At 32.2% G+C, this 25964-nt stretch overlaps 1 protein-coding gene and 1 long non-coding RNA gene across 3 annotated transcripts; one reads left to right on the top strand and one right to left on the bottom strand.

Moving 5' to 3' along the window:
• Positions 1-817: 817 nt before the first annotated feature.
• LOC148612233 (uncharacterized) lies at positions 818-20087 on the bottom strand. Of its 2 annotated transcripts, XM_088593487.1 has the most exons (8): positions 19942-20087; positions 12725-14153; positions 12226-12336; positions 8768-8896; positions 8229-8330; positions 6592-6795; positions 6215-6323; positions 818-4284 (listed from the first exon to the last, which is right to left on the bottom strand). In XM_088593487.1, exons 2-8 carry the CDS (start codon positions 14088-14090, stop codon positions 4131-4133), a joined length of 2175 nt encoding a protein of 724 aa, XP_088449613.1. In that variant the 5' UTR covers positions 14091-14153; positions 19942-20087; the 3' UTR covers positions 818-4130. The 2 variants fall into 2 exon arrangements, with proteins under 2 accessions (XP_088449613.1, XP_088449614.1); XM_088593488.1 differs by lacking the exon at positions 19942-20087 and having other exon boundaries at positions 12725-16331.
• LOC148612234 (uncharacterized) lies at positions 1938-10290 on the top strand. Its single transcript, XR_015924350.1, has 2 exons — positions 1938-2040; positions 8940-10290. It is a non-coding gene; the product is annotated as an uncharacterized LOC148612234 (long non-coding RNA).
• Positions 20088-25964: the final 5877 nt, after the last annotated feature.

Here is a 25964-nt window from a genome sequence, read left to right as displayed (position 1 = left end):
TGATCTGTTTAGCCATGTAATGGTCCTTACGATAAGTTCTACCAAAGTCTTATTGAGTCAAAATTGTTAGACAACTTCTAGTTAAATTTATTGCCATTGGAAGACAAAATTTAACAAGGTGAGTGATTCAGGCTCCTGAGAGCCTCTTGTTAATGTTATTACTTTCAAAAATTTTCTCCTCAGAAACTACTTCACAGAATTCAATAAAAATTTATTTGATTGTTTCTTTAATAGGTATGAGTGCTAGAAATTTTTGTCCAAGAGAAAAACAAGACTGCTTTTACAAAAAAAACAACAGAATTTTGCTTATCGAGCCAGGTTAATGATTCAGGTTCTTTGGAGCCCCTAGTTTTAATTTTTGTCAGTTTCTCCTTTATTCCTTTGGCAGTAGCTTATGCCATTATCTATCAAAGTTTAGGAAATTTATGAACATAATTTAGAGAACTTTAACATTACAAAATGCCCTACACTGAGAAACGTCACATCAATGTGAAAAAGAAAAGAATACTTCATCTGCTTCAATTGATTTACTAAATAGGCCATCAAAATGCAATTACAACATATTAAAATTATTACAATGGTGAAAAAAATATTGCATCACAGACAGTGATTAGTTTTTATCACATTTTAGCATTTACTTTCAATCAAAACTATCCTATAGAATGTTATTTTTGTTGTAAGTTTACACAAGCCAAAAACATTTTCAATCGAAAAGATTTAACAAGACAAATCATTTATACCACAGCACTAGCATAACTCAATTTGATACACATATTTAATGTAGATAAACCAAATGAAAACAAGTAAGACATTTGCATATTAAGCATGGTCAGTTTGATTTATTAGGCAAAATATATACATGTAAGTTGAATACAATTTTACAGACATATCAACTAAAATAATGTTAATAATTTTGGAAAAAAAATAAAATTCTCTGACCCTAAATTAGCATGGTTATTGGTATGTAATATAACATTTGAGGACTGTGAAAAAAACTTGAAATCATTAATTGCCATATTATCTGATTTTTCAGAATTAAATGTAAGTGGGGGGGGGGGGGGAGGTCGCAACATACCTTTTTTTACTAACTACATCTGATGTTTTGTTGATGTTTTTCTCTTTTGTTCAATACAAGCTATACACTCCATCCATCATATATTTATTAGGAGTGCCCCTCCCCCAACACATTGTATTCTGAAACATCCCTAATACCCTATAACAGGTAATTTTCACAGGTGACAAATTTTTAGGACTATTAAATGCTCACTGTTCACTATCTTTATTTTTCAAAATTTTGTTTGAAAACCTTCAATAACTTTTAGGCTTGCAAAAACAATGACAAATACACAAAAAATGTTTCATAATCATTGAAGTGTGCCTCAAACCTCTTAGCCTAAACGCAATGCATTTAAAATATCAAATCTAGAATTATTTACCTGGATTGTATAATGTCTAAAGTGAATACTAAACATCAAACTTCTGACATTTACTAATAATAATTTTTTTACAATTTATATATTTTTTTTAAACTGGAATTTGATCTTCCGAGCAGGAGAACAGAAGATAGCTTTAAAAACAGAAGATTATACCCTCCCAGAGGTGGGTTCACATAAATGCAATTCAAACTTAAGTTTTTGTCATTTTGTATTGATCTTTTATAGGACATATTTCGTGATACCTGTCATTTGCTATAATTACATTGTTTAACTTCTCCAGTGATATGCCTTATTATCATTGCTCTGGTCCAGTACAAGATAAATGGACGGAGACGTCAAAATATAAGTACACACACACATGACACATGTACATTTACATTCCTCACTATACTGAAGATATATACAATTCGTAAACATGCAGGAGAGACTTACTGGTATTATTTTGCTACACTCTGTAACATTCACTTTTTTTTTTAATTTCATGAAAAGATACTGGTACTTAAATAAGGATGTTCACTGCTCTATTTTAGAATAGCCAGGATTTCAAAACGGTTGTGATATCTTTTAAGATCATTCATGCTAGAACAATATAAGAAAAATACAGGTAAGTTGGTGTATTCATTTTTGAGATATAAGCATTTGAAATTATGGTGGGAAAAGGATTTCTCTTGATTTTCATAGGTTTTGTCCTAGTAGGTTTTATCTCTTAAAATCACTGACGAAATAGACGAAATAGCAAGGATTTCATGAATCCTTCCCAACAAACATTTTTAAAAGGTGTGTTAAATGAAATTATGGAAGGAATATTGGGAGTCACTGGGAAAAAAGTACTAATGCTATAAAATAGATAAAACCAGAGGAGTCCAAAAACCTGACAAAAAATGGCTGAACATGACCGTGAACATCCTTAATAAGTTGCTCCTTATTTTTTATTGAAGGTAATTCTTAGTACAGTAAAACCTGTCTAAACCAAACCCTGACTATACCAAAAACATGTCTAAACCAAACCCTGACTAAACCAAAAACCTGTCTAAATCAAACCCTGACTACCAAAAACTGTCTAAACCAAACGATGACGACACCAAAACCTGTCTAAACCAGACACCTTTTAAAGTCCCTTTATAAGACTTTAAATGCATTTGTTAACCAAACAAATCAAACAGTCCATAAGAGATTTAGTTGTTTCACTGTAGTACAGAGTTATTTCAGATAGTTGGTGCCTAAAACTATTGAAAAAAAATAAATTATTGTGATTTTATCATTTTCTCCAAAATGTGATTCTCATTTGTACAATATTATGAATCCTGCAACATTCACATGTAAAGCTCAAAAATGTTATTTTCATTTTTTACAATTGCAATCAAGCCAGTCCCATTCTCATAATAATAAAAACATTCTCTGAATCAAGTGTAAAACATGTAATTAAAATTGAAAGTGGGCTGCTTAAAAAAATACAAGCATTCAAAGACATGCATAGACTAAATTTCTAAGTCAGTCATATTTTCAAACTTTCATTAACAAGACAAAATTTCTGTTCTAAATTTAAATCTTCTTTCGTTTCCTGTACAAGATTTCACAATATTCAAGCAAAAATGATCCTTAACCTTAAAAAACATCAACAACAGCACCATAAGAAACTGATTTTAAGCTTACCAAGATAAACAAGAGGCTCCCAGGAGACTGAATCGCACACCTGATTAAAGTCTGTCTTTCAAAGGCAATAAATATAACAAGGAGTTGTCCAACAATTTCGACTCAAGAAGATTTTGGTAGGACTATCATGAGGATCATTTCAGCTATAGAAAGTTCCTATCTATTAGTTTTCAAGATATTGGCTGAAAACCGTAAAAAATTCATCTTTCAAGGGCAATAACTCTTACAAGGAGTCACCTGACAAATTTGATCCCTGAAGACTTTTGAAGGCCTTATAATGAAGGTCATTTCAGCTATAGAAATAATACTGCTAAATCTAATAATTTTGGAGATATATGCGAAAAAATAGTCTGAACCCTATGTTCTATTTTTAGTAACGATGGCCATGTTTTTTCGACAGATCATAAATCCCCACATCAGATCTATGCACGATAACCCAAGGAAGGTACATGCTACGTTTGGTTCCAATGGGTCAAGTAGTGACAGAGGAGAAAATTTTTGAAAGAGATAACATTAAAAATAGCAAAAAATGTTGAAAAAGGGCAATAACTCCAACATGGCCTAACTGATTAAAATGAAAACTTGACCACAGCGAGATCTCATTATGTAGAACACTTCAACGTCAGTCAGAATTTGGCTAAACCTAACTGTTTAGGAGATATATGGAAAAAACTACTCTCTGACCCCTATGTTCTATTTTTAGTAACGGCAGCCATGTTTTTCAACGGATCAAAAATCCCCACAACAGTTCTATGCATGATACCCCAACAAATATTCATACCAAGTTTAGTACCAATTGGTCAAGTAGTGTCAGAGAAGAAGAGTTTTGAACAAATGTAAACGATGACTGACAACGACGACTGACGCCAAGTGATGGCAATAGCTCAAGTGGCCTTCGGCCAGGTGAGCTAAAAATAAAATAAATTTAAAAATAAATTAAATAAGAGACATAGCTGTCATCAGCTCATAACATACACAACAGTCTGAAACATTGATTGTAATACATGTAGCATGAAGCACTTAAGAATTGCAAACAATGGGTCATTTTCGAAGTCCTCGTAACATTCTAGAAAACCTTAGTAGTCCAGTAACATCCAGTTTGAAGTCAGTCTGTAGTAAGTGATAGAAGTACTCTGGTGCATTCTCCTGTATAGTTTTTAGCTCCTTTAGTAATTGTCCATCTAAAGTCTTCATTCTACAAGGTAAAAGAACTCTATATTATATCACATTATGATTAGCAAAGGTTTCCAAGTAACTTGAAAGTTACTGAAATTGTAATTCGTTATTACAAGATAATGAAGGCAATGCTATTCATAACTTTCCATAAATGTACAAATGTATGCTCAAATATGGGCACTCATTGTTTTCTGATACTTTGATATTCGGAATTAATTAGCTTATTTCAACTTAACATGTGGCATCACTAAATGTTACAATATATGACAAAATTCATTTTTTACTTTATTTTAGAATAACCTAATTGGTATTTTTTAATTAAATATTCAAATTCTTGTTAACAGTCCCAAAACAAAAATAAATCATTGTCCATTCCACACATAAAATGCCTCCAACTAACTCTTATTTAAAATTAGACTGGGTAACCTTTTTTAGAATTTAACGTAAAATTCTTAATTTGCATCATTCTTTTTTAAAGTATGGAAGGCTAAATAATTCAACCATTTTTAATGTTTAAAATTAAAACTGTATAGTATAGTTACTGCAAATGCAACCCAGTCACAGTATTCCAAATGATAAGAGAATTAATAGAACTGTAAGCCTAAATCATCAAATTAGTACATGCATTTTAATTATAAATTTGTCATTTTTAGAATATCAAATGTTTAAGATATATCAAATTTTCCATAAAGTGTGTATTTTACCATAACAATCAACCTCAGTCTCCTTATGCACAACAATAAAGCATTGCAATAATGTCTTAAGTAGTACTCCAGCTAAGAATAATGCAAATTCTGTAATTTGTACTACAACCCCAAAAAGGCTACACATTTTATTTTTGTTATTAACCTGTTCTATAGGTCTATATGATGAAATATGTAATGTAATGTATTTTTATCTCCTATGAACATGGGTTATATGAAAAGCCACATGCTAATTTCTGTTTACTATACAGGGTTCGACGTTAACTTTTATATTCACTTGTCCAGTCGGGCAAGTGACATATGTGATTCACTTGCCCGAAATATTGAAATACTTGCCCGGAACTTTGTGTCACTATATAGTGTTTAAACCAGAAACCCTTGTTTAATAAGACGTGGATGGCAAGAAACTGTTCAACTATAATGCAGATGACAGTGGTTTAACATAAATTGACCCTTCTAAGATTCGATTACAGTGATACACAGAGTTAGACACCATGATCAATCAACATTGTTGAGTATACTATTTTACTCCCTCAACACTTGGGGAGAACTGATTAATTGCAAGCCAAATAAATCGAAAAGCCGTCATATTTTTTGCAGGAATAAGGGGTAAAACAAGAAGCAATGAAATTACAAGTATTCATGTGAGGAATTTTTATTTCACATCTTTAGTTTAACAAATGGACAACAATAACTATCTTCAATAGAATTTTATTTCTCTTTTTCTCTCATATTTTCGAAGTTTTCGATACAGATTTCTTACAGTTTTCCAAAGTAAGAAATTCCATAAATAAATTGCGATGTTCAATTGGATAACGAAAATAGATGTACAATTGGACGCATCTGATTGGTCGACATTAATATCATACGATCTATTTTTGGCAAAGGGAAAATCAGAAAACTATCCAATGATAATCTAGGTCAGCAAGGTCGGGAAGAACGGCGAACTATACAGAAGTAATTTTCGATGTTTTAGAGCTGCGATGATCAGAAATAATGTAATTTGGGCACATATTTTTTTCACTTGCCCAGTCGGGCAACTTTGATGTCGTTTTTACTTGCCCAGACCGGCGATTTACTTGCCCTGGGCAATCGGGCAACCGTTAATGTCGAACCCTGCTATAAAATTTTATTTAAACAAAATATCAAAAATAAAAATTTGTAGGCTTTCCAACCATGAATCATATTTTGCATGATCCTTAGCTTGAGTGCTACATAATACACTGTATCTTTTACATCGCTTACATTTGAACAGGGATACCAGTAATGAAGTTATCTGACAACCATGTCAACACTTCATCAGTTGTCCATTCTTCATAAGAGATTCTTTGTGGAAGGCTTGCTATGCATAAACCTGAAATTAAAATCACTTTAGATAAACAACTTTTAACTCAATTTAGCCTTTATTTTGTCAAAATTGGTAAAATACAGAATCTTGGTTTGTCATTCGTAATACAAAATATTGCCTTTCAAGATTAAAAGATTAAAATTATCACACAGGAGTTCTCTACTAATTTAAAAAGTACATGTAGTATATTTTGGTATAATGTAGGGCAGAATTCTACCTAGAGCATTTTTTTCCATCCCTAAGAAACCTATCTACATTTGACAAATACATGTACCATCAACATTATCAGTGCCAATCTTTCCTCTACTTCCAAGTTCTTTCATCAAATTTGTCATTTGCTGTTCGATCTTGTCATCACTGCTAATGTCGAAATATAATCTGGTCCCAATGAGCATGCCAAGCCAGCCATCTGGTACATATCTATGCTGAAGTCGTAATGGGATGAAACTTTTCCTTAATTTGTAAGTGTACTCTGCTTCTGCAAATTGCAAAAATACATTTTTCAAATAAACTGTTCATAAATGATAAATACCAAAACACTGATCATTCTCTAACCTATTTACTGGTAATTGTTTAAGTACCAATCCATATACTGTATTCTTCCATGTATACCGCACACCTTTTTTCAACTTTTTCTTTGTTCCAAGAGGGGGTGCCCAGTATACACCAAAACAATGACTTTCTAGATTTTTTTTTTTCTGGAGACATAATTTTCGAGAATCAGAAGTTTTACTGCTATTTATTAGTTGTTTTATCCAGCAATGCCGTTTTCCTGCATTTCATAGTTTGTATGATAAAAAAAGGTGACTAGCTTCTTGTTTTTCTCTCAAAACATGCTGTCCTTATAACTTTTTCACTTGTGTGCAGTGGAGCGTTAAATACACAATAACAGGAGTTCCAACCTGTCCTCGGGCCCACTGTCATTTAATTATCAAATAACAAAAGATCAATTTAAAAGGTGAAAACAATTGTCATTAATCCTTTAATCTGCTTGATGAACTGTTTCCAGATGTCAAATATCAATACACAAACTTGTCAAATTTAAACATCTTTTTATATAAACGGTAGGACATGACGCCATTGTTTCAGTGAAATTCCTGAATTGCATGAAAAACAGAAAATGCAAACATTTTAGTTGAATGGATCCAATACATCGCTGTATTTAAATCAATAAATGGCTTGCAAACGCAGGGAAACATAAAAAAATACTTTCATTTAAAAGATTAATGATGAAAGGATACGCATTTCAGGGAATTTACTGGAATCCCTACATCTGAATATGGTCCTCTGCTGGCGATTTTTACTTCCACGTGCGCATTTTACACGGAAACTAACTTTTTTCATCAATATCCCTAGCCAAGAAGGTGGTGGGTGTAATACAGTGAAGAATACAGTACATGTATATAATTCATATACTGCTAATGACAGCTCATGGTAATTCATTGTGCAGAAAACTCCACTGAAGACACAATGCTAATTTCAATATTTTTATGTAGCTATACCTATAGTCCTTTCTGCAAACAATGCAGTATTTTCTAGAAAATTATGTATTCATCTCCCACTCAAATCAACCACATCAAAAAAGATAACTCTTACAAAGTACAATTTTCATGCACAATCTATTTAACAACGTACCTCCACTCTAATTTTTATAAAGACTGCTTGAACCTTTTTAGCATACAAACATACTCTCCTAGCTAACCGTTTTTTTTTTTGGTTTTTTTTTAAGTTAATTGTAATACTTTTCTAAAGTATAAAATCTAAACCTAACAGAAAATATTTTCAGTTGATTTTTGAGAGAACTTTATAATACTTTTAATTGTAAAAGAGGTTTTAAAGGAGGATATTGCACGAAAAATAGAATTTTTTTTTTAAGTTTGGCTAGCCTACAGTAAATGAAACAGGAAGTACCTGATCTGCAAGCAGGACTATCTTTATATTTCTGTGTCATCCCTATCAGTACAACAGAAGCCTTCTCAACAGCTAAGGCCATTGCTTCCAATGTAGATCCAGCTGTATTGGAGAAATATTATGTAAATGATGTTAATATTTTAAACATGTATATATAAATTCTAACCTTATTTTCGGTTGCATATTGATTCTATTGAATATCTAAAGACTTATCAAAGGCTCATCACATTGAAACTCAGATATGATGTACAGTACTTAAAACAGAATGGAAGAACAACTTCTGATAATTGTGCTTTAATTTCCAAAAAATTTCCACCGAAAAAGTACCATAATCAGATTTCATTGCAATGATTTAACTGATGTGTATCACTATTTCTTTTAAGTTTTTAGCTTTTTTCCAAGATAAGGAATGAAAAATGTGGCTACTACTGAATTCCAGAATCTCTTTAAAGTTTTAATCTGAGAAATTGATACGAATATGTGTCTATTTATTTGCGGAAAATCATTTCTAAGAGATAAACTTTCTCAAGAAAACTTACTCATATGTTCCACATCCATCCATACTTTGTACCCAGCATCCTTCAGTCTGTCCTTGACCTTCAACATGACTGGTTGGCTGTCCCACTGGTAACTGATCATTATATGGGGACAATCAGCCTCTTTCTGAACTAAATTGCAAATATCACATTTAATAAGGATTTTCTATTTCAGCTAGATACCAAATAGACTCAGAAAAGATATTGGACTTATCCATTAATGAATCAATTATACTCCATCATGACAAAACAAATAGTACTACTTGCATTAAATGACTGTGAAGGAATTGAATTGGATGGTATCAACTTTCCTGGTTTCTCAAATTTTGCTAGTTTGTTGAGTTAGTATTTGTGGATTTCAGTACACATGGTACAACCTTTAAGTTTTTAACAGACATTTTACATTCTGTCGTAAATTTGAACTGGTGGTTTGACCTAACCATGAAAACCATGAACATTTGGCACCCACCAAAAAGTTCTTCTACCAACTCATTCAAAAATAATATAAAAAAGAATTTTGAGAATTCCGAATAGAGTATCATAAAAGAGAAAAAAATTTTGATATTTTTGTACTATTTTTTATGTTCTATATTGTATATGTCTTTATAGTCCTTTTCTGTTGTCAAATAAGCTTTTGTTAAAATGTGGTTTTTTTTTAGTACGGTAGTTATAACTTTGTGTGTGAGGGCCACGGGAAAGATCAGGTTGTAAACCAACTGTGTAAACCTCTTGAAAAAAATACACTATTACAATGTATTATTATTATCATTATTATTACAGTTTTCAAGTTTTCAATATAATCCATTGTAGTTAACACACAACATAACAAGTTATAAATCCACTCACTTTTGTGGAATATAGTACACTGTACAAGATTTTTTAATTTTCAAAGCCTTAACTGCTAAGCATTATGGGTATTCATACTGTTCAAGTCAATAAATTAGTTCAGAACTAATTTTAAGGAGGTAGACCTAGGGTACAGGACACAACTATTGAAATCAGTGATATGTTTGTATCATATTCAATTTCACCAAAGCTTTTCAAGCTTTCATTTGAAACAGAATGAAATCAGTCCAAGTTACTTTGATGCTTACATGAAATTGATCTAAAATGGTGGATACAAACATTCCAATGATTTTTAAGAGTCGTGTCCCTTACCCTAGTTCTACCTCCTTAATAATCCATGTATCAAGAAGCAAGTTAAAACAGTTTTATATTGTATCCTACCTTTGTCTCAAATGGACTAAAGGAAATGTTTAAGTTAATATAAATAATTGTGTATATAATGTACAAAAAATCATTGTCGGCAGGAGTTTATGTTTAGTCTACATAGAGGAGGTCAAGAGTTTGGTGAATTTACTGGATCTCAACCCAACACAGAGGGACCACAATTCCAAAATGTTTCTCAAGTTTTCTATCCACAATTAGTTGAAGAAATAAATTTCAATCAAGTACAGAAAACAGAACTGGAAACTGTCAATTCAAATCTTTTTATGTTAGAAATTAAAATTTGTGTTGATAGGTAATGTATGTTTTTTCCTGATTAATCCCACATATTGTCATGCATAATACACAAAACATGTAAAGCATAAAGAGCACATGATGTTATTGCCTGTGTAATAAGATTTTCCTTGTGTAAGTCAGATTTTTAAAAGGAAAATCTACCAGTGACCGAAGTGGTAATTACATGTAGTATCATGTACATTGAAACCTGTCTAAACCAAACACTGAATCAATTGGAAACCTTTCTAAACCAGACCCTCTCTTGGGAATCATCAATTGAGTGCACTTTTAACTTGTGTAACCCAAACACTGAATCAATTGGAAACATTCCAAACCAGACTGTGTAAACACAATGCTTGTCTAAACAAACAAATCATTCTGTCTGACAGAGGTTCAATTGAGATAGGCTTCACTGTATATACATGTATGTAATTACATGTATATGCATGTATAAAGACTGCCGTTTTATTAATACATGGCGTGTGAACTATTTCGGGTCACTTGACAATATCACTCCTTGTGAAATGCTTGCGTTTCAGCTAGTGTCTGTGTGTCTGTTTCATTGTTTTTATGTTAAGCTTCAGTTAATTTGTGCTGTCATTCTGAGCTAACCTCTGCCTGATGATTTTAAATAATAATTTGCACTTAATTCAGATTTTAAGTGAGCTGCATCATAACTATTTTCAAACATTTTCCTTCCATACATGTAACTGTGTAAAAGCATTGTACATGTACCAGTACATCATTTTTTGCAAAAACACTTAGGCAAACATGTAGGACTAACAGCTAATAGGATAGACTACTGGTTAGAGAGTACATTACATTAAGAATTCTACGTTATATGCAAGGAAATTGAGTTCTATAGTTTCATATCCACTTACCAGATGCAAAAAGCAGAAACTCAAGTTAACAAACCAAACTGGAAAATGAAATTTACAACATTTATATTAAAAGCAATTTCTGTAAATAAAAAAAAAAAACAAAGGAACCTAAAGACCAATTATAATGAATTGTAACATCCAAATCCATTTTGTTTCAAATGCAAACAACATAGATCTCTACAATTCTATATTCTGTTCTTAGTATACACATCTAAAAGCTCAAAAGTTTCAACGTTGAATGATACGTACTCAGGTACTGTTTTAGGTTCAGTAATTACCATTCCATTGAAATTTAAAAACAGATACTTGGGTACTCAGGTACTGTTTTAGGTTCAGTAGTTACCATTCCATCGAAATTTATAAACATCTAAGAAATTATTTCACAGATACAGAACCCCTGAAGGTTTCTTCTCCTTAAAATTAAACAAATGCAATTCAAAATGTTAAACATCTCACTTATGAATTAAGTGCCTTGAAACATATATGTACAAGTCATTAAGTGTAAGTGTTTGTAAGAATCAGGCAAAATAGGAAAAATCAGAAACATGCATGTCAAAACCCCACCAATTTGACAATGTAATATCACTCAAGGATACTTTCTCTGTCTGAAAAGACATTTTGATCTCTGCATCACAGGCTTTGTGCAGAAATTTGTTAATAAAATCCTAGAAAAAAGAGGTTTTTTACAGAGTTATCTGCCCTTGAAATCATAATTTTCAGTGCATTTCAATGAAATTGTAACTCAATGGTCCAGCATGATATGGACAATATTGTCTGTTTTCCTTGATTCTGATAGTGCAAATAGATAAATTACACTATCAAAATGATGGTTTTTTTTCATACCATGTTTCATACCATGTTTCACCCACTATCTGGTTCTTCAGGATACTGACACTTAAAGCAAAACAAAAAACATGCAACAATATGTAAATTCTCTCATCTGAACTTCAACAGTCTAGCTTTAGGGATTAGCAAAAGGAGGGGCCTGACCTCTTATTTCAAAACAAAACCATAACAGTCACAACATACAGCCATTCACTTCAACAACAACAATCTTATACAATAATGCAAAGATACCTGATCGAGAAGCAATGTCCGGACTTGGAACATTCTGTCCTATCTCCCACAAGGCACCTCTGGCAGCATGTTTCAAGTCCTCATGTAGTGAATCCTGTAATTTGGTCAGTTCTGACAACAACAAAAGACGAATACAATTTATAAATGAAACTATAAGCACACTTGATGGACATGAAGCTACTAGCATTTGGAGGCATATTTCAATACTTGCTTGTTTCATATTACAAATTGATATGGTTTTGTGATTATTCCAAATGATTTTCAATAGATTGTTTTTAATGCTTACAAAATATATCTGCTACCTGGTTTTTGAAATAGTCAGTCCATAAATTTCTCATTTAGTTGGTTTTCATGACTTACAAACATCTGCCTTTCTGTACATGTACTTTACAGTAATCTTTAAAAACCCAATATGATAATTATATTCTGTTCATATAGTAACGAAAAATGCATCAATTTTTAGAACAATTAAAATGGTGTTTTCATAACAAGAAATTACCTTGAAGAAGTGCCTGACTGGCCCTCATCTTATCTTTGTTTGATCTATGAAAAGACAATTTCCATAATCCCAGTACAGTTAAATAAACCTCTTCATCAGTGAATTTCAAGGCCAGTAACTCTAGATATTCTTCTAATATCTCCAAGGACAGCAATTTCTCTTTGTTCTCATCATTAGCAAGGAGATTATTTATTCCATGTAAAATTTCCATAACATTCATTCCATATTTATAGGACATATGATCTTCAGATTTTTTAGCATCTTTTAAAATATTGATGATGAAGACCAGAACCTGACTGTCAGTGCTAACAATGTGTATTTCAGAATCGTTGACGACATAAGACATTACTATTAAACATTTAGCCTTGATCATTGAAATTCTTGTTTTGGACAGTTTCAACAATGCAGAGAGGAATGGGAATTTTCTCAAGTATTCCTTAGCTTCAAAGCAGTGTCTACATATATTGTGAAGTATACCCAAAAATGCCTTTACACAGTACTTCAAAGTTTTATCTTCCTCAAACTGATCATGGTTCACATATGTTTTGAAAACAAAATAAAGAAGTTGCAAAGTCTCGTCATCCCAGACAATCTGTTGACTGAATATTAGACTTGAATCTGATAAAATCCATGTAACATTCAGTACATTCTTAGCAGATTGCCAACCTGGGAAAGATTCCTTCTCATCCAATTTCAAGTCTTTCAAATGCTTCAAACAGTTTTTAAAAACTAAATGAAAATTTTCCTTAATAACTGTTTCCAATGCAACAGTATGCTTTCCCCCTATTTTGTCAGGTTTGACCGAGTTCCAGACAAGGTTTAAGTCATCAGCATGTTTTGAAATTAAAACATTGTTCACTGTAGTTAAGACTCTTACCACAGATGGAAAAGATATTTTTTTCCTGTCATCCTCTCTTGTGTGTCTAGATGGAGATTTTGGTACAACTGCAATAGGGCCCTTTAGTGCTAATTCAGGGGAAGTAACTCCATTCCCATGTTCAAAATGTTGCAAATTTTTGTGTTTACCTGTTCTGTGTGACGAATTTGCATTGTTGTTTCTATCAGGAAGATGTAAGGGAGTACTAGTACTTGGAAAGTTACCAGGATTTTTAGCTGGGTTAAAATTTTCTTTAAAATCCTTATTTCTACACTTGGAATCATCTATAGCAACAATTTTAGGAACTTGATTATTTTCTTGATCCTTTGAAATAAGTTTTTTTAGTTTTTTATGATCTGGGGATTTAGATTCAGTGGTACAGTCCACTTGACTTGATGGTGACCCAAACCTCTTTGGAGTATTACAGCCATCTGCCTCAACTTGTAACTTTTCCAAAAGCCTGTCAATTTCTTCCAAGCTCTTTTCCATTATGTTTCATTACTTATTTCAGTGCATAAATACATTGTCTCTTGTTACAGATTATCATTCATTCTGTAAAGGAGAGAGATTTATTTCAAAACTACATTCATTTTAAAACAGCAAGAAAGTTTTGCACCCCTATTCGCAAAGCAAATTTCAAAACTTGTCACCCGTGAAAATAGCCCGCTATACTGTATATATTGTAATACCATATTACATCAAAATCACATTTTTGTGGACCAATTATTTTACAAAAAAAAATGTACAAAATGTATAATTACTTAACATTTTAGTAAGGAACTTAATTGTTAGAGGAATACATGTAAGTGACTTGAAGTAGACAGTTTTTATTAAATTCTACAAATCATGTGCATTCAATTACATGTACATTTTGCTAGAAGTCACTAAGCATAGAAGATTTATCCATGTAAATCAATGTAAATTGAATAAGCCCATTGCCATCAGATATTATCTGATCAAATTAGATCACTGGCCCAAAGACGGTATAAAATATTCTACATGTAATAGAAAACAAGCACACGTACATTGTATGACAACCCCCTATTTTTCACTTTTAAAAAATTTCTCAAAATTATATGACAGTGCTTTTGGTTACCTCAAGCAAACTGCACCCAAATACATGTACAAGGATACAAGAATTCAAATACTTTATTCACAAATCAGTGACTCACTGTGGGCCTTACATAAAGTGAATATGTAAATATATCGGAATACAATAAGAAAAGAGTTAATGATTGAAAGAATACAGACTATAATGCACATGCAGAACATATTGTGTATACAAGTAAATTATTCTCCGAGTGTATAACAGTAATTTATAATTGTTTGACAGACACAGCCTCAGATGCTGTCCTTCCTTTTTTTAAACAAGGAACTTTCTTGTTTACAATTTATACATGAATTAGTAATAACATATATGGGTCAAAGTTCATTTCAAACTGGAGTGTCATCTGAAGCATCTTTCCTGCAGGAATGCACCTGATGACGGTGTAAATGGCCCAATCAGCACCTGTCCAGTGCAAGTCCTGAACAAAATGCTGACTTGCCACCTGTGCATGGTGTAGAGGAGATAGTTTATATATTGATGAAATAAAATAAAATAAAGTAAAATAAATAAAATGTTTTTGAACATTATCACTGAGTTTCATCATGCAACACATAGTTTTATATACACGTATTCAGGAAGTGTATATTATAGGGAGAAATCATATGTTATAATCTATATAGAACACTGCCATCGCTATTTGGCTGTTTATCAGCCAATTTTCTAATATTTCTCTGTTGAAAATAAGGTTACTTTGCCAAGGGTGTTTGCAAAAACAACTGGATGGATTTAGATGAGTGTTGTACCAAATTAAAGATAACAGATTGGAGAAAGGCAACATGTTTTTTTTCTAATTATCTAAGATAAAAGGAATGTAACAATTTTTAAGTTCAAAATTAGGTCTTTTTAGAAAAGTAAGCAAAAAATTCACTTTTTTAAAGGTTCAGAAATGATGATTTGTCACTGAGTGTTTTTGAAAGTTATTGCATTTATTAAAATGAAATTAATATCAAGTAAAAGATTAAAATCTGCTGAATGATAATGGCTACTTTTAATAAATGTGCTACGAATAACAATCAAATGATGCCTAAAGGAATGTACCTATGTCTTGAGAAAGAAATATCAAAATTTCCATTTTCATACACTATTTCTCAGTAAGCTACTAAACACTGTGTCTGTCTGTTTAAAGAAAAAAACTCTATTTTATAATTGTACTATATATAGTTTGTATTTAGAATACACTTATGTCTTTTGACAGTTTCTCATCAATCTTTTTAGATTGGTGCATACAATGCTAATGTTTTATTTTTTCTATGTAGGTTTTAAATATATATGTTTGTTAGTGGTGAGACTATACACAATGTAATAAAATATTGAATCTTGAATCTAGGATTAAGTTTTATTATTCTCAGCTTGAACACATGTATTTACTGCCAATTAAAACTTCTTTTGAAAGATATAATTTTTTATTACATAATAAGGAGTTTGATATCCTCAATTAACAGTTAGAATTTGACAAAATTCATCAAATTTCCTTGGGACAATAACTGATAAATAATAAGTAATAATTATTTATTTTTACAGCTAAATTGTGTATGTATTATTCTGGTTATTTTATGTTCTTTGTTGTGTGTGTGTCCATGTCTGGCCTTTGTCCTTGGATAACATTCTTTTGATTTCTGCTAGAATCTTGGTTTCCTTGATTACTCTGATATTCTTATAAAAGAGTAATCAAGGGAACCAAGTTTATAGTTGTAATCAAAAGAATGTAATCAAGGGACAAAGACCAGACATGGAAGAGTAATCAAGGGAACCAAGGTTATAGTGGTAATCAAAGAGTAATCAAGTCAACCATGGTTATAGCAGTAATCAAAAGAATGTAATCCAGTGACAAAGAGCAGACATGGAAGGGTAATCAAGGGAACCAAGATTATAGCGGTAATCAAAAGAATGTTATCCATGGACAAAGACCAGACATGGAAGAGTAATCAAGGGAAACAAGGTTATAGCAGTACTCGAAAGAATGTAATCCAGGGACAAAGACCAGACATGGAAGGGTAATCAAAGGAACCAAGGTTATAGCTGTAATCAAAAGAATGTAATCCAGGGACAAAGATCAGACATGGAAGGAGTAATCAAGGGAACCAAGATTATAGTGGTAATCAAAAGAATGTAATCCAGGGAAAAAGACCAGACATAGAAGAGTAATCAATGAAACCAAGGTTATAGCGGTAATCAAAAGAATGTAATCCAGGGACAAAGACCAGACATGGAAGGAGTAATCAAGGGAACCAAGGTTGTAGCTGTAATCAAAAGAATGTAATCCAGGAACAAAGACCAGACATGGAAGTAGTAATCAAGGGAACCATGGTTATAGCGGTAATCAAAAGAATGTAATCATGGGAAAAAGACCAGACATGGAAGAGTAATCAATGGAAACAAGGTTATAGCGGTAATCAAAAGAATGTAATCCAGGTACAAAGACCAGACATGGAAGAGTAATCAAGGGAACCAAGATTATAGCGGTAATCAAAAGAATGTAAACCAGGAACAAAGACCAGACATAAAAGGAGTAATCAAGGGAACCAAGGTTATAGCGGTAATCAAAAGAATGTAATCATGGGACAAAGACCAGACATGGAAGAGTAATCAAGGGAACCAAGGTTATAGCAGTAATCAAAAGAATGTAATCCAGGGACAAAGACCAGACATGGAAGGAGTAATCAAGGGAACCAAGATTATAGCGGTAATCAAAAGAATGTAATCCAGGGACAAAGACCAGACATGGAAGGAGTAATCAAGGGAACCAAGATTATAGCGGTAATCAAAAGAATGTAATCCAGGGACAAAGACCAGACATGGAAAACAGACATACACAACAAAGAACAAAAAGTAACTAAAATCATACATACAAAGTAATTCAGTGTTTTGAGAATACACACTTCCTCTGTATTTTCAACATAACTTTGTCATTATCAATTTGTCAATTTTATAAATTATATAACTAAAATCCGAAGTATTTTTTTTCTTTCCCCCAGTATGCGCAAGTCAAATGTAAATCTTATAGGCCTTAAGTTTAACCAATATGAAGACCGCTGAGGCACAGTTATTTTTATACATTTCATAGACTTTTGTATATCAAAATTTAATTTGTACGTGTATGTAAGTTCTCATTTTCATAACATAGAAGAAGTTAGCTATCATAATTAGACTGATGTTTTACCAAATTGAAAACACTATTATTGTTACTATTTGTTCTATCTCTGGATAAAGTCAAAAACTGGGACAAGCCCACCAGCCAATGCTGGTAAAACTACAGGCAGACTTGTGAAAGTTTTGCTAAAACTCCTTTCAGATTAAGGGTAGAGGCTTGTTGTCTAAAATTTAGATGGCAAAGACTGTGGATATCTCACACAGCTCTCCTTCAAGTTCGATGTCATCCCTGATTTCTGTTTGATTTCTATACAAAAGAATAAGGGGCTTGTTGGTCAGTTCCCCACTTGATAGGTCTCTTAAAAAATTATTCGTATGATTCTAAATACATGTATATTCAAATTCAAATTCAAATATTTTATTGTCGTGGAAACATATTAATGTTTGTGACAAACAAAAGCCAACAACATAATTAATCACAAATCATACAAAAATGACAAATGCCAATATGAGACTATTTAAAGTAAAATATGAAAATAGTTCTGCTTCTTCTACCCTCAGTTCTAATGACTGTTTCAAAAAGGAGCCGATAAATTTTACGTTCCTTAGAGGAGGGATTAAGTATAGATACAGTCGTGTCATCAAATTTCCAATTTAAATCTTTCAGAAGTTTATGTCTTAAGTTTTCATATAAATTACATTGTATAAGGAAGTGTTCTTCAGTTTCAATAACATTGCAATGCTTAGTCCGTTTTCCTTAGGAATTTTAAAATATCTCCCCCTCTCTATTTCAAGATTGTGGTCGCTTAATTGTAATTTTTTGAAACATTTTCTTATGTAAAAGTCATGAAAGTTTAAATAATATTCTTTATCAAGACTCAATTTCATATTTTTATATAGTGAAAGTTTGCTATTTTCATAACAGCTTTTTTATTTTATTTTCTTTAAGTGATCTATATTTCTCTTCTACAGATCTTTTTATATGAATTTTTACAAGATTGACATCTTTAAGGTTTTTACAGTTTTCATACAACTTTTTTTTTATTTTTATGAATATATTTATAATTGACTTTATAATGAATCGGCTGTCAGAGGTTCTATGATTTTCTCTGAAACCAAATTGTGTTTTAGAATTTTTATCCTTCATCAGGATTTTGAGTCTCTCATTGAGAATTGAACTAAATATCTTTGAAATGCTACTCATAAGTGATATCCCTCTATAGTTTGAGGGGTCATATTTACTTCCAGACTTATGAATTAGAGTTAAATAGGATTTATTCTAATCTAGCGGGTAAATCCCAGTTTTCAATATTAGATTAAATATTTTCACAATAGAAGTAAAAGTGACACTATTACTGTGTTAATTATTTCATTTATGATGCCGTCAGGCCCACGTTTTTTGTTTTTTTTAATTTGTTCAAGACTTGTTTAATCTCTTTGATGGAAATTGGTCCATCAGTATCTGTATTACCAGGAAGACTTTGAATCATATCTTTTAATTTAATTAATTTCATTTTCAAATTCCGATTTTTCATTTGAACACTTCCCTTGATCTTGAATGTTTAGTCAGATTATTTATATCACTAAGCAACTCCTCAATACCATCATGTTGATCTTCCTTTTTGTTTTCAATAGATCTTAAGACTTTCCAAAACTCTGCAGGGTTGTTCTCAATAGAACTTGATAATTTTTCTAATTTTTTTTGTATTAATACATTTGTTTTTTATATTTTACATTTTTTGAAAGGATTTTAGATGAAAGAAATATTTTTGTCTAAAACTGCTATATAAAAGGATCATTCCTTATCTGGCTACATATCCAGTTTAATTTTTTCTTTTGTTCATTTATAGAATAATCAGACCATTTTTGTTTTTCTAACTGCTTTTTTGGTTTTGACTTATTATTTTTTACTTTTTTGTAAGACTGATCTGCTATATCACCACATATTCCATTTAAAATAACTGCCTTTTGATCTTCAGAAAATACCCTTCTTTCATAATCAATTATTTTTGTTTTTATTATATTATTTGATAAGGTAAGTCAATGTTCAAGCGTAAGTCGCTAAACAATGGCAAAATATCTTTTATCAAAGAAGGTCAGACCGCGCAGTTTCATTAATGTGATGAAGATGGGAAGTTTTACCTGATATAATGTTCTTATGTAACTTATAAAGGCGTATTTTCATATTGTAATAAATGAAGACATCGGGAAAATACAAACAACAGAAAAAAAATCAGCAGCTGAATCAGCCAAGGGCAGGTAACTCTTACTGGAAAAGGACTCAAAAACGGGCAAGCGATGAGCTGAATTCCGGGACAATTTAGGCTGATACATAATATAACCCGTGGAATTAAACATACCTGAACATGAATACTACATGGTAATACATAGGTTCTAACCTTTGGTAACTTAAAAAGGGGAGATTGGTTTGATATAGCGTCATTTTCACATGTTTTTAGCTGTCAATGCTTTTTGTAATAAAAGAATTCCACACATTACATTTAATAGCCTGTTATTTTGCATGGCACAAAATTGAAACATGTCACGTCTGATCTACACGACTTCCCTTTTCTCCCTACCTCTGTGACTGATGAAAGCGGGGGGTGGTGGTTAAAACCCCCGAAGACGGACAATCCAAGGGAGACTACGGAATCTATGATGAAACATCGGAATGCTCCCGCCGAAAGCGGGAGCTAGGGTTAACACCTATGGACGATATCGAAATACTCTAATTTAACATAAAATAATATTAATTTAGATATAAATAATTATACAACGTATTTTTATCTTGTAGTTTCTAAACAGCTCGATATGAAATTATTCTCTCTCTCTCTCTCTCTCTCTCTCTCTCTCTCTCTGCGTGTGTGTGTGTGTTAATTGCTCAAGATGTATTTGTACTTCATTTTTTTTTTTCAATTTTCAATGAACTCGTTTCTGTCGCTCCAGCAGTGCAAGAGGTTATCTTGTAAGTTATTTTCTTACTTGGGGAATTACAACCGCTTACAATATAGGAGTACGTTTCTGCAAGGTCGATCGTCTTTTGTTTTCTCTAAAAGTATCATATATATCGACTTTTTCTTTTTAAATATCGTCATATTTTTTCTTTTACGATTTGATTCATACACAATGATTCAGGATTTCAAATTAGGGGTGTTAGAAGCGGGGCAAGAAAATTTTGGGGGTAGAATTTGTGAAGAAACATGCAAAAATTATTCCCCTTATATAATCTTATATAAATATTTCTGTGTGGTCCTGGTCCAAAAAATATTCGGTCTGGATGTAATTTTTGCGGCAAGACTCCATAAAGTCTTAAAAACAAATAAAATAATACACAATAAATTTTCACGTGGTCTGTATTGTTGTGTATATTTTGTGACCGCTTATTGTAATGTAGCAAAAATCACAACAAATAGTCCACGTTTGCAGTAGTTGATTCAAATAAGATTGAACTTACGTTTCGCTGATCAATTGTCATTTTTTAGCTATCAATTATCTCAAAGAATCGGGTCAGTTGTGCTATGGTAATTTGTGAAATGAAAAATAAAGCGTAACATGTCAAATAAACAATCCCGAAAAATCATTAAAAAAATAGTCGTATGTAAGCTTGAAGATCGACTCGGAAGTAACAATACGTAGCAACATGTTTGCTAGTCGATCACTGACCACAGTTATGTATTAAAAGTGAAGGAAACACATGTTTCTAACAAAGGCCTGTTCATGTTTCATATTGTTATGGGTAATTCATTTTTTTTATATGTGCGTAAGTTACAAAGATCAGTACCAACTTTAGTATGGGTCTTGTTCAAGTCAGACTGTGGGTGATTCGTAATATACCAAGATAATTAATGAAACATTTCAGTGGCGAATCCAGATGGGATGTAGGGAGTTGGTACCCCCCGTTTATCGGAAAATTTGCCATATATTGTCATATATATTGTTAATATTTTTGACTTTTTATAGTGTAAAAATTCTGGCGAGAAATTTCACCTACTTTTCTATAATATAATGTAACCAAACTTTTAAACGTGTTGATATCTCCAGTTACCAATTTTTATTTGCTCCCTTATTAGGCGTACCGAAGAATTCACAATAAAAAAAATTGGGGATTAAGATATGTACAGTGTATGAATCACTAATAATTAGCTTCGGTCTTTTATTTTAATGCAGAGCTGTACTTATTATTATTATACTATTTCGCGGCTTGTGGAAAGAGGCCTTATAATTACAACATGGAAAGATAATACAAGTATCTTGATGTGGATTTGATAAGCCTATTGTTAATAAGATGGCAAATGGAATAATTATAAACTTCAAACCCACAACTGAAATCGATTGTTTAATATAATATATCAATGTCTATGCTTGTACTTGCCTTCCATTGGTAATAGTGAAGTATAAAACTATTATAGTACTTCATATCATAATATAACCAATATTGAATTTCGTCGTAGAATTTTGTTTTTTTGGTCTCTTAAATCTCGTTGCATTCATTTATACTGATTAATAAATAAGCCGTATCTTAGACGCGATTGTGCACATTTTTATCAAGTAGGTAGTGATGCTTTTAATATACATGTATGTATGTACATTTTTTTTCATTTTGACGCTTCGGTATTTTGTATGAATTGTGCAAAGTAGATAATTTGATTGACTGCTAAAAGGCAGGTAGGGCATTTCCAATTTTTCAAATCCTTGACTTCTTATTATGTCATACAAACATGAGCTCTGTATAGCTTTAATTTTACCGTCGTACAAATAACAACATCGCACTACACTGATAACACTATTTTGAAATGTTTCTATATACGTTACAGTGCCTTTTTAACCTTTCACATAGTTGATACAACCAAGAGCTTCATTTCATCTTCACATAATAAACACCCCGTCCAAATCAAATTTTAAGGTCGAGTTTTCCCCTGATGGGATTAGGCTCAAACTTCATAAGGTTAACGTAATTTGAGACTTCAATACCAAATGCATCGATGCCCGAATCGATCCTAACATGACAATCATATCACGGGAATCACAATAAAGCTAAATTGAGATATCATTTAGGAACATAATAAATAAAATCTGACCTAAGATAGAGCCTTGGGAACACCCTTATAATCATATTGCCAAGTATTGAACAAAGAGCAAACTCTAACACAAATTGAGATCTTTTCGATAAATAGCTATAAATTGAATTAATTTCATTTTTTACCAACTATAGATTGTTTATTCCATCGCTAAATCACGAGGGAGGCAGTGTAAGGCTTTCGGGAACCCAATCAACACAGCAGCTACATATTTATTTTCGTCAAAGTAGGTTTACCTATTCATACGTACTATATGTATATATCTATGCCAAATATACAATGAGTTGTCCACATTAATGTCATTCACTAGTGTTCAATGAATAACCAAGGGAATCAAGACTGGCGGAAATCGAAAGAATGTAATTCGGGGACGAAGATACAGACACGGAAACAGACATACACAACATAGAACATAAAATAACCAAAATAATACATACAAAGTAACAAAAGTAAATGAGTAACTTGGATTCCATTAAAACCTTGGAGCATGGACCAGGTGCACCGGTAAGTAACCGTCCTCATAGATCTGTAAAAAATTATAGGTATCTGGTGTCCTCTGCTTTTCTAGAAACACCCGCTGAATTGCTCATAAAAAATCATGTCCAGGGTAGACGAAAGAGGAAATATCAGTTTTAAGAAATCCCTCAATTCGTTAAAACTTCTATAATAGAATTTTCAGGAATTCTTGTTCGCCATGGTAGATTCCGTGTTCAAGACTGGAAAGATTTCGTCATAAATGTCATTCGTTACATTTGAAAAGAAGTGAATAAAATCCATGTCTGCAATCATTTATACACTGGTCATTTTGTATTTCATTTTCCTAACACAGTGTAATACTATTTTAAAACAAGGGGCTCCCAGGAGCCTGAATTGGTCACCTGTTTCAAGTTTGTCTTTCAAGGGTAATAAATTTAACAAGGAGATGTCCAACAATTTTGACTCAAGAAGACTTTGGTAGGACTTATAAGGATCATTTCAGCAAATGAAAGTTTCTTTCTATCTATTATAGGTTCTAAGATATTTTTTGAAAACTAAAAACAAAACAAAAAATCATCTTTCGAGGGCAATAACTCTTACAAAGAGTCGCCTAAACCTAATGCTTTTGAGATATATGCGAAAAACTACTGTCTGACCCCTATGTTCTATTTTTAGTAATGGGTGCCATGTTTTTTTTATGGATCAAAAATCCCCACATCAGTTCTATGCAGGATATCACAAGGAATATTCATACCAAGTTTGGTTTTAATTGGTCAAGTAGTGTCAGAGGAGAAGATTTTTGAAAGAAATAACATTAAAAATAGCAAAACTTGTTGAAAAAGGGCAATAACTCCAACATGGCTTAGGTCTCACTAACCACTTCCGGGTCAAATGGCAACCCCCCCTCCCTTATGTAGAACGAAAAACACACTGAACCTACACATATGCATTGTAAATGCATTATTTGTGTGTATTATGATTAATAGTAGTCAAAATAAAGCAGAGAATGTGTACTTTAGTCATATATGTAATTAACTACATAAGTGTATGAATATTGTTTACATGTGTGAGTAATTTGCCTCCATGCTGTCAGTTAGCAGAAAAGGCAAAAATGTGGATTTTCAGTATTATTTATTCAAGTAAATTTTGCGAAGAATTTCTACAATCATCGTACCACTAGCATAATGATTTTGGAAGCCTTATTTTCCAAGCTTCGCAATGGTATGCAACTTTAAGATGTCATTTGTTCTGGGAATTCTCAGTGAAACTTTGAAAATTACTTTTTTAACATGTAAAGTAATGGAAACGCTAGAAGTGGTTAGTGAGACCTTAATAGATTAGAACCAAAATTTGACCAGAGATAGATCTCATCATGCTGAACACTTTAACCCCATGTTAGAATTTAGCTAAACGTAACGGTTTTGGAGATATATTAAAAAACAAAAATCCCCACTTCAGTTCTATGCAGGATACCCCAAGAAACATTCATACCAAGTTTGGTTTCAATTGGTCACGTCGTGTCAGAGGAGAAGATTTTTGAAAGAAATAATATTTTAAATAGCAAAAATCATTGAAAAAAGGCAATAACTCCAACATGGCGTAACGGATTAAAACCAAAACTTGATCAGAGATAGATCTCATCATGCTAAACACTTTTACCCATGTCAGAATTAGCTAAACCTAAAGGTTTTGGAGATATATGTGAAAAAACTGTCTGACCCCTATGTTCTACTTTTAGTAACGGCGGCCATAGTTTTCGACGAATCAAAAATCCCCACATCAATTCTATGCAGGATACCCCATGGAACATTTATACCAAGTTTGGTTCTAATCAGTCAAGTAGTTTCAGAGGAGAAGAGTTCTGTACAATTGTTAACGACGACGGACGCCGAGTGATGGCAATAGCTCACATGGCCTTTGGCCGGTTGAGCTAAAAAGGCTACCTTGGTTGGTTGAGAATGATTAAATAATCAGACAAAAATCTTTTGTATAGAGATCTCCTTTAGGCAACGTTCAATAAAATATATTTGTTGTGTATCTCTACTTCATCTATAAATATCTGGTGGTTATTAAGGCAGTGCCATTTTTTCTCTTTTTTTAATGGGGTGTAACCAGGACAATCTTTATTAAGAATTTTGATGATACTAGCGATACCTTGAAATGTAAACTTACCCAATTGGTCTTGTATAGGCAACTCCTCCGTAACAACACAAAACAAGCTGATGAATCAATTTTAAAAAGGTTTGGCATTATATAAAGAATCATATATTGATATATGTTAATTTATATCTCATTTTACTGAATGCTTTGGTATTTCAACATGTATAATTGGCCGACCACTTCCCAAATGTACCGGTAATATATATGTTTTTTTTTGCGTTAATGTTTTTACATCGTCACATAATTGCAGAATTGTATAACGGGATGTCCTTGTAGTATGCTTTCTCATCATGTAGGTTATTTATATACAACTTGGGGTCTGTGATTTCGAAAATAAAATTTCATCCTATATACACTTATGTGTGCATAAAGAATCGCTTAAGGTTATTGTCAGACGCTAGCATAGGAATATAATCAAAATTAATGGGTTTTACATGTTTAGAGCTCCTT

This window comes from Perna viridis, chromosome 7, assembly GCF_037379345.1.
Source record: "Perna viridis isolate PV_CMFRI_1.1 ecotype Kerala chromosome 7, ASM3737934v1, whole genome shotgun sequence".
NCBI classification, from domain to species: Eukaryota; Metazoa; Mollusca; class Bivalvia; order Mytilida; family Mytilidae; genus Perna; species Perna viridis.
The sequence above is the reverse complement of the archived record's forward strand: the minus strand, read 5'-3'. Positions and strand labels throughout refer to the sequence as shown.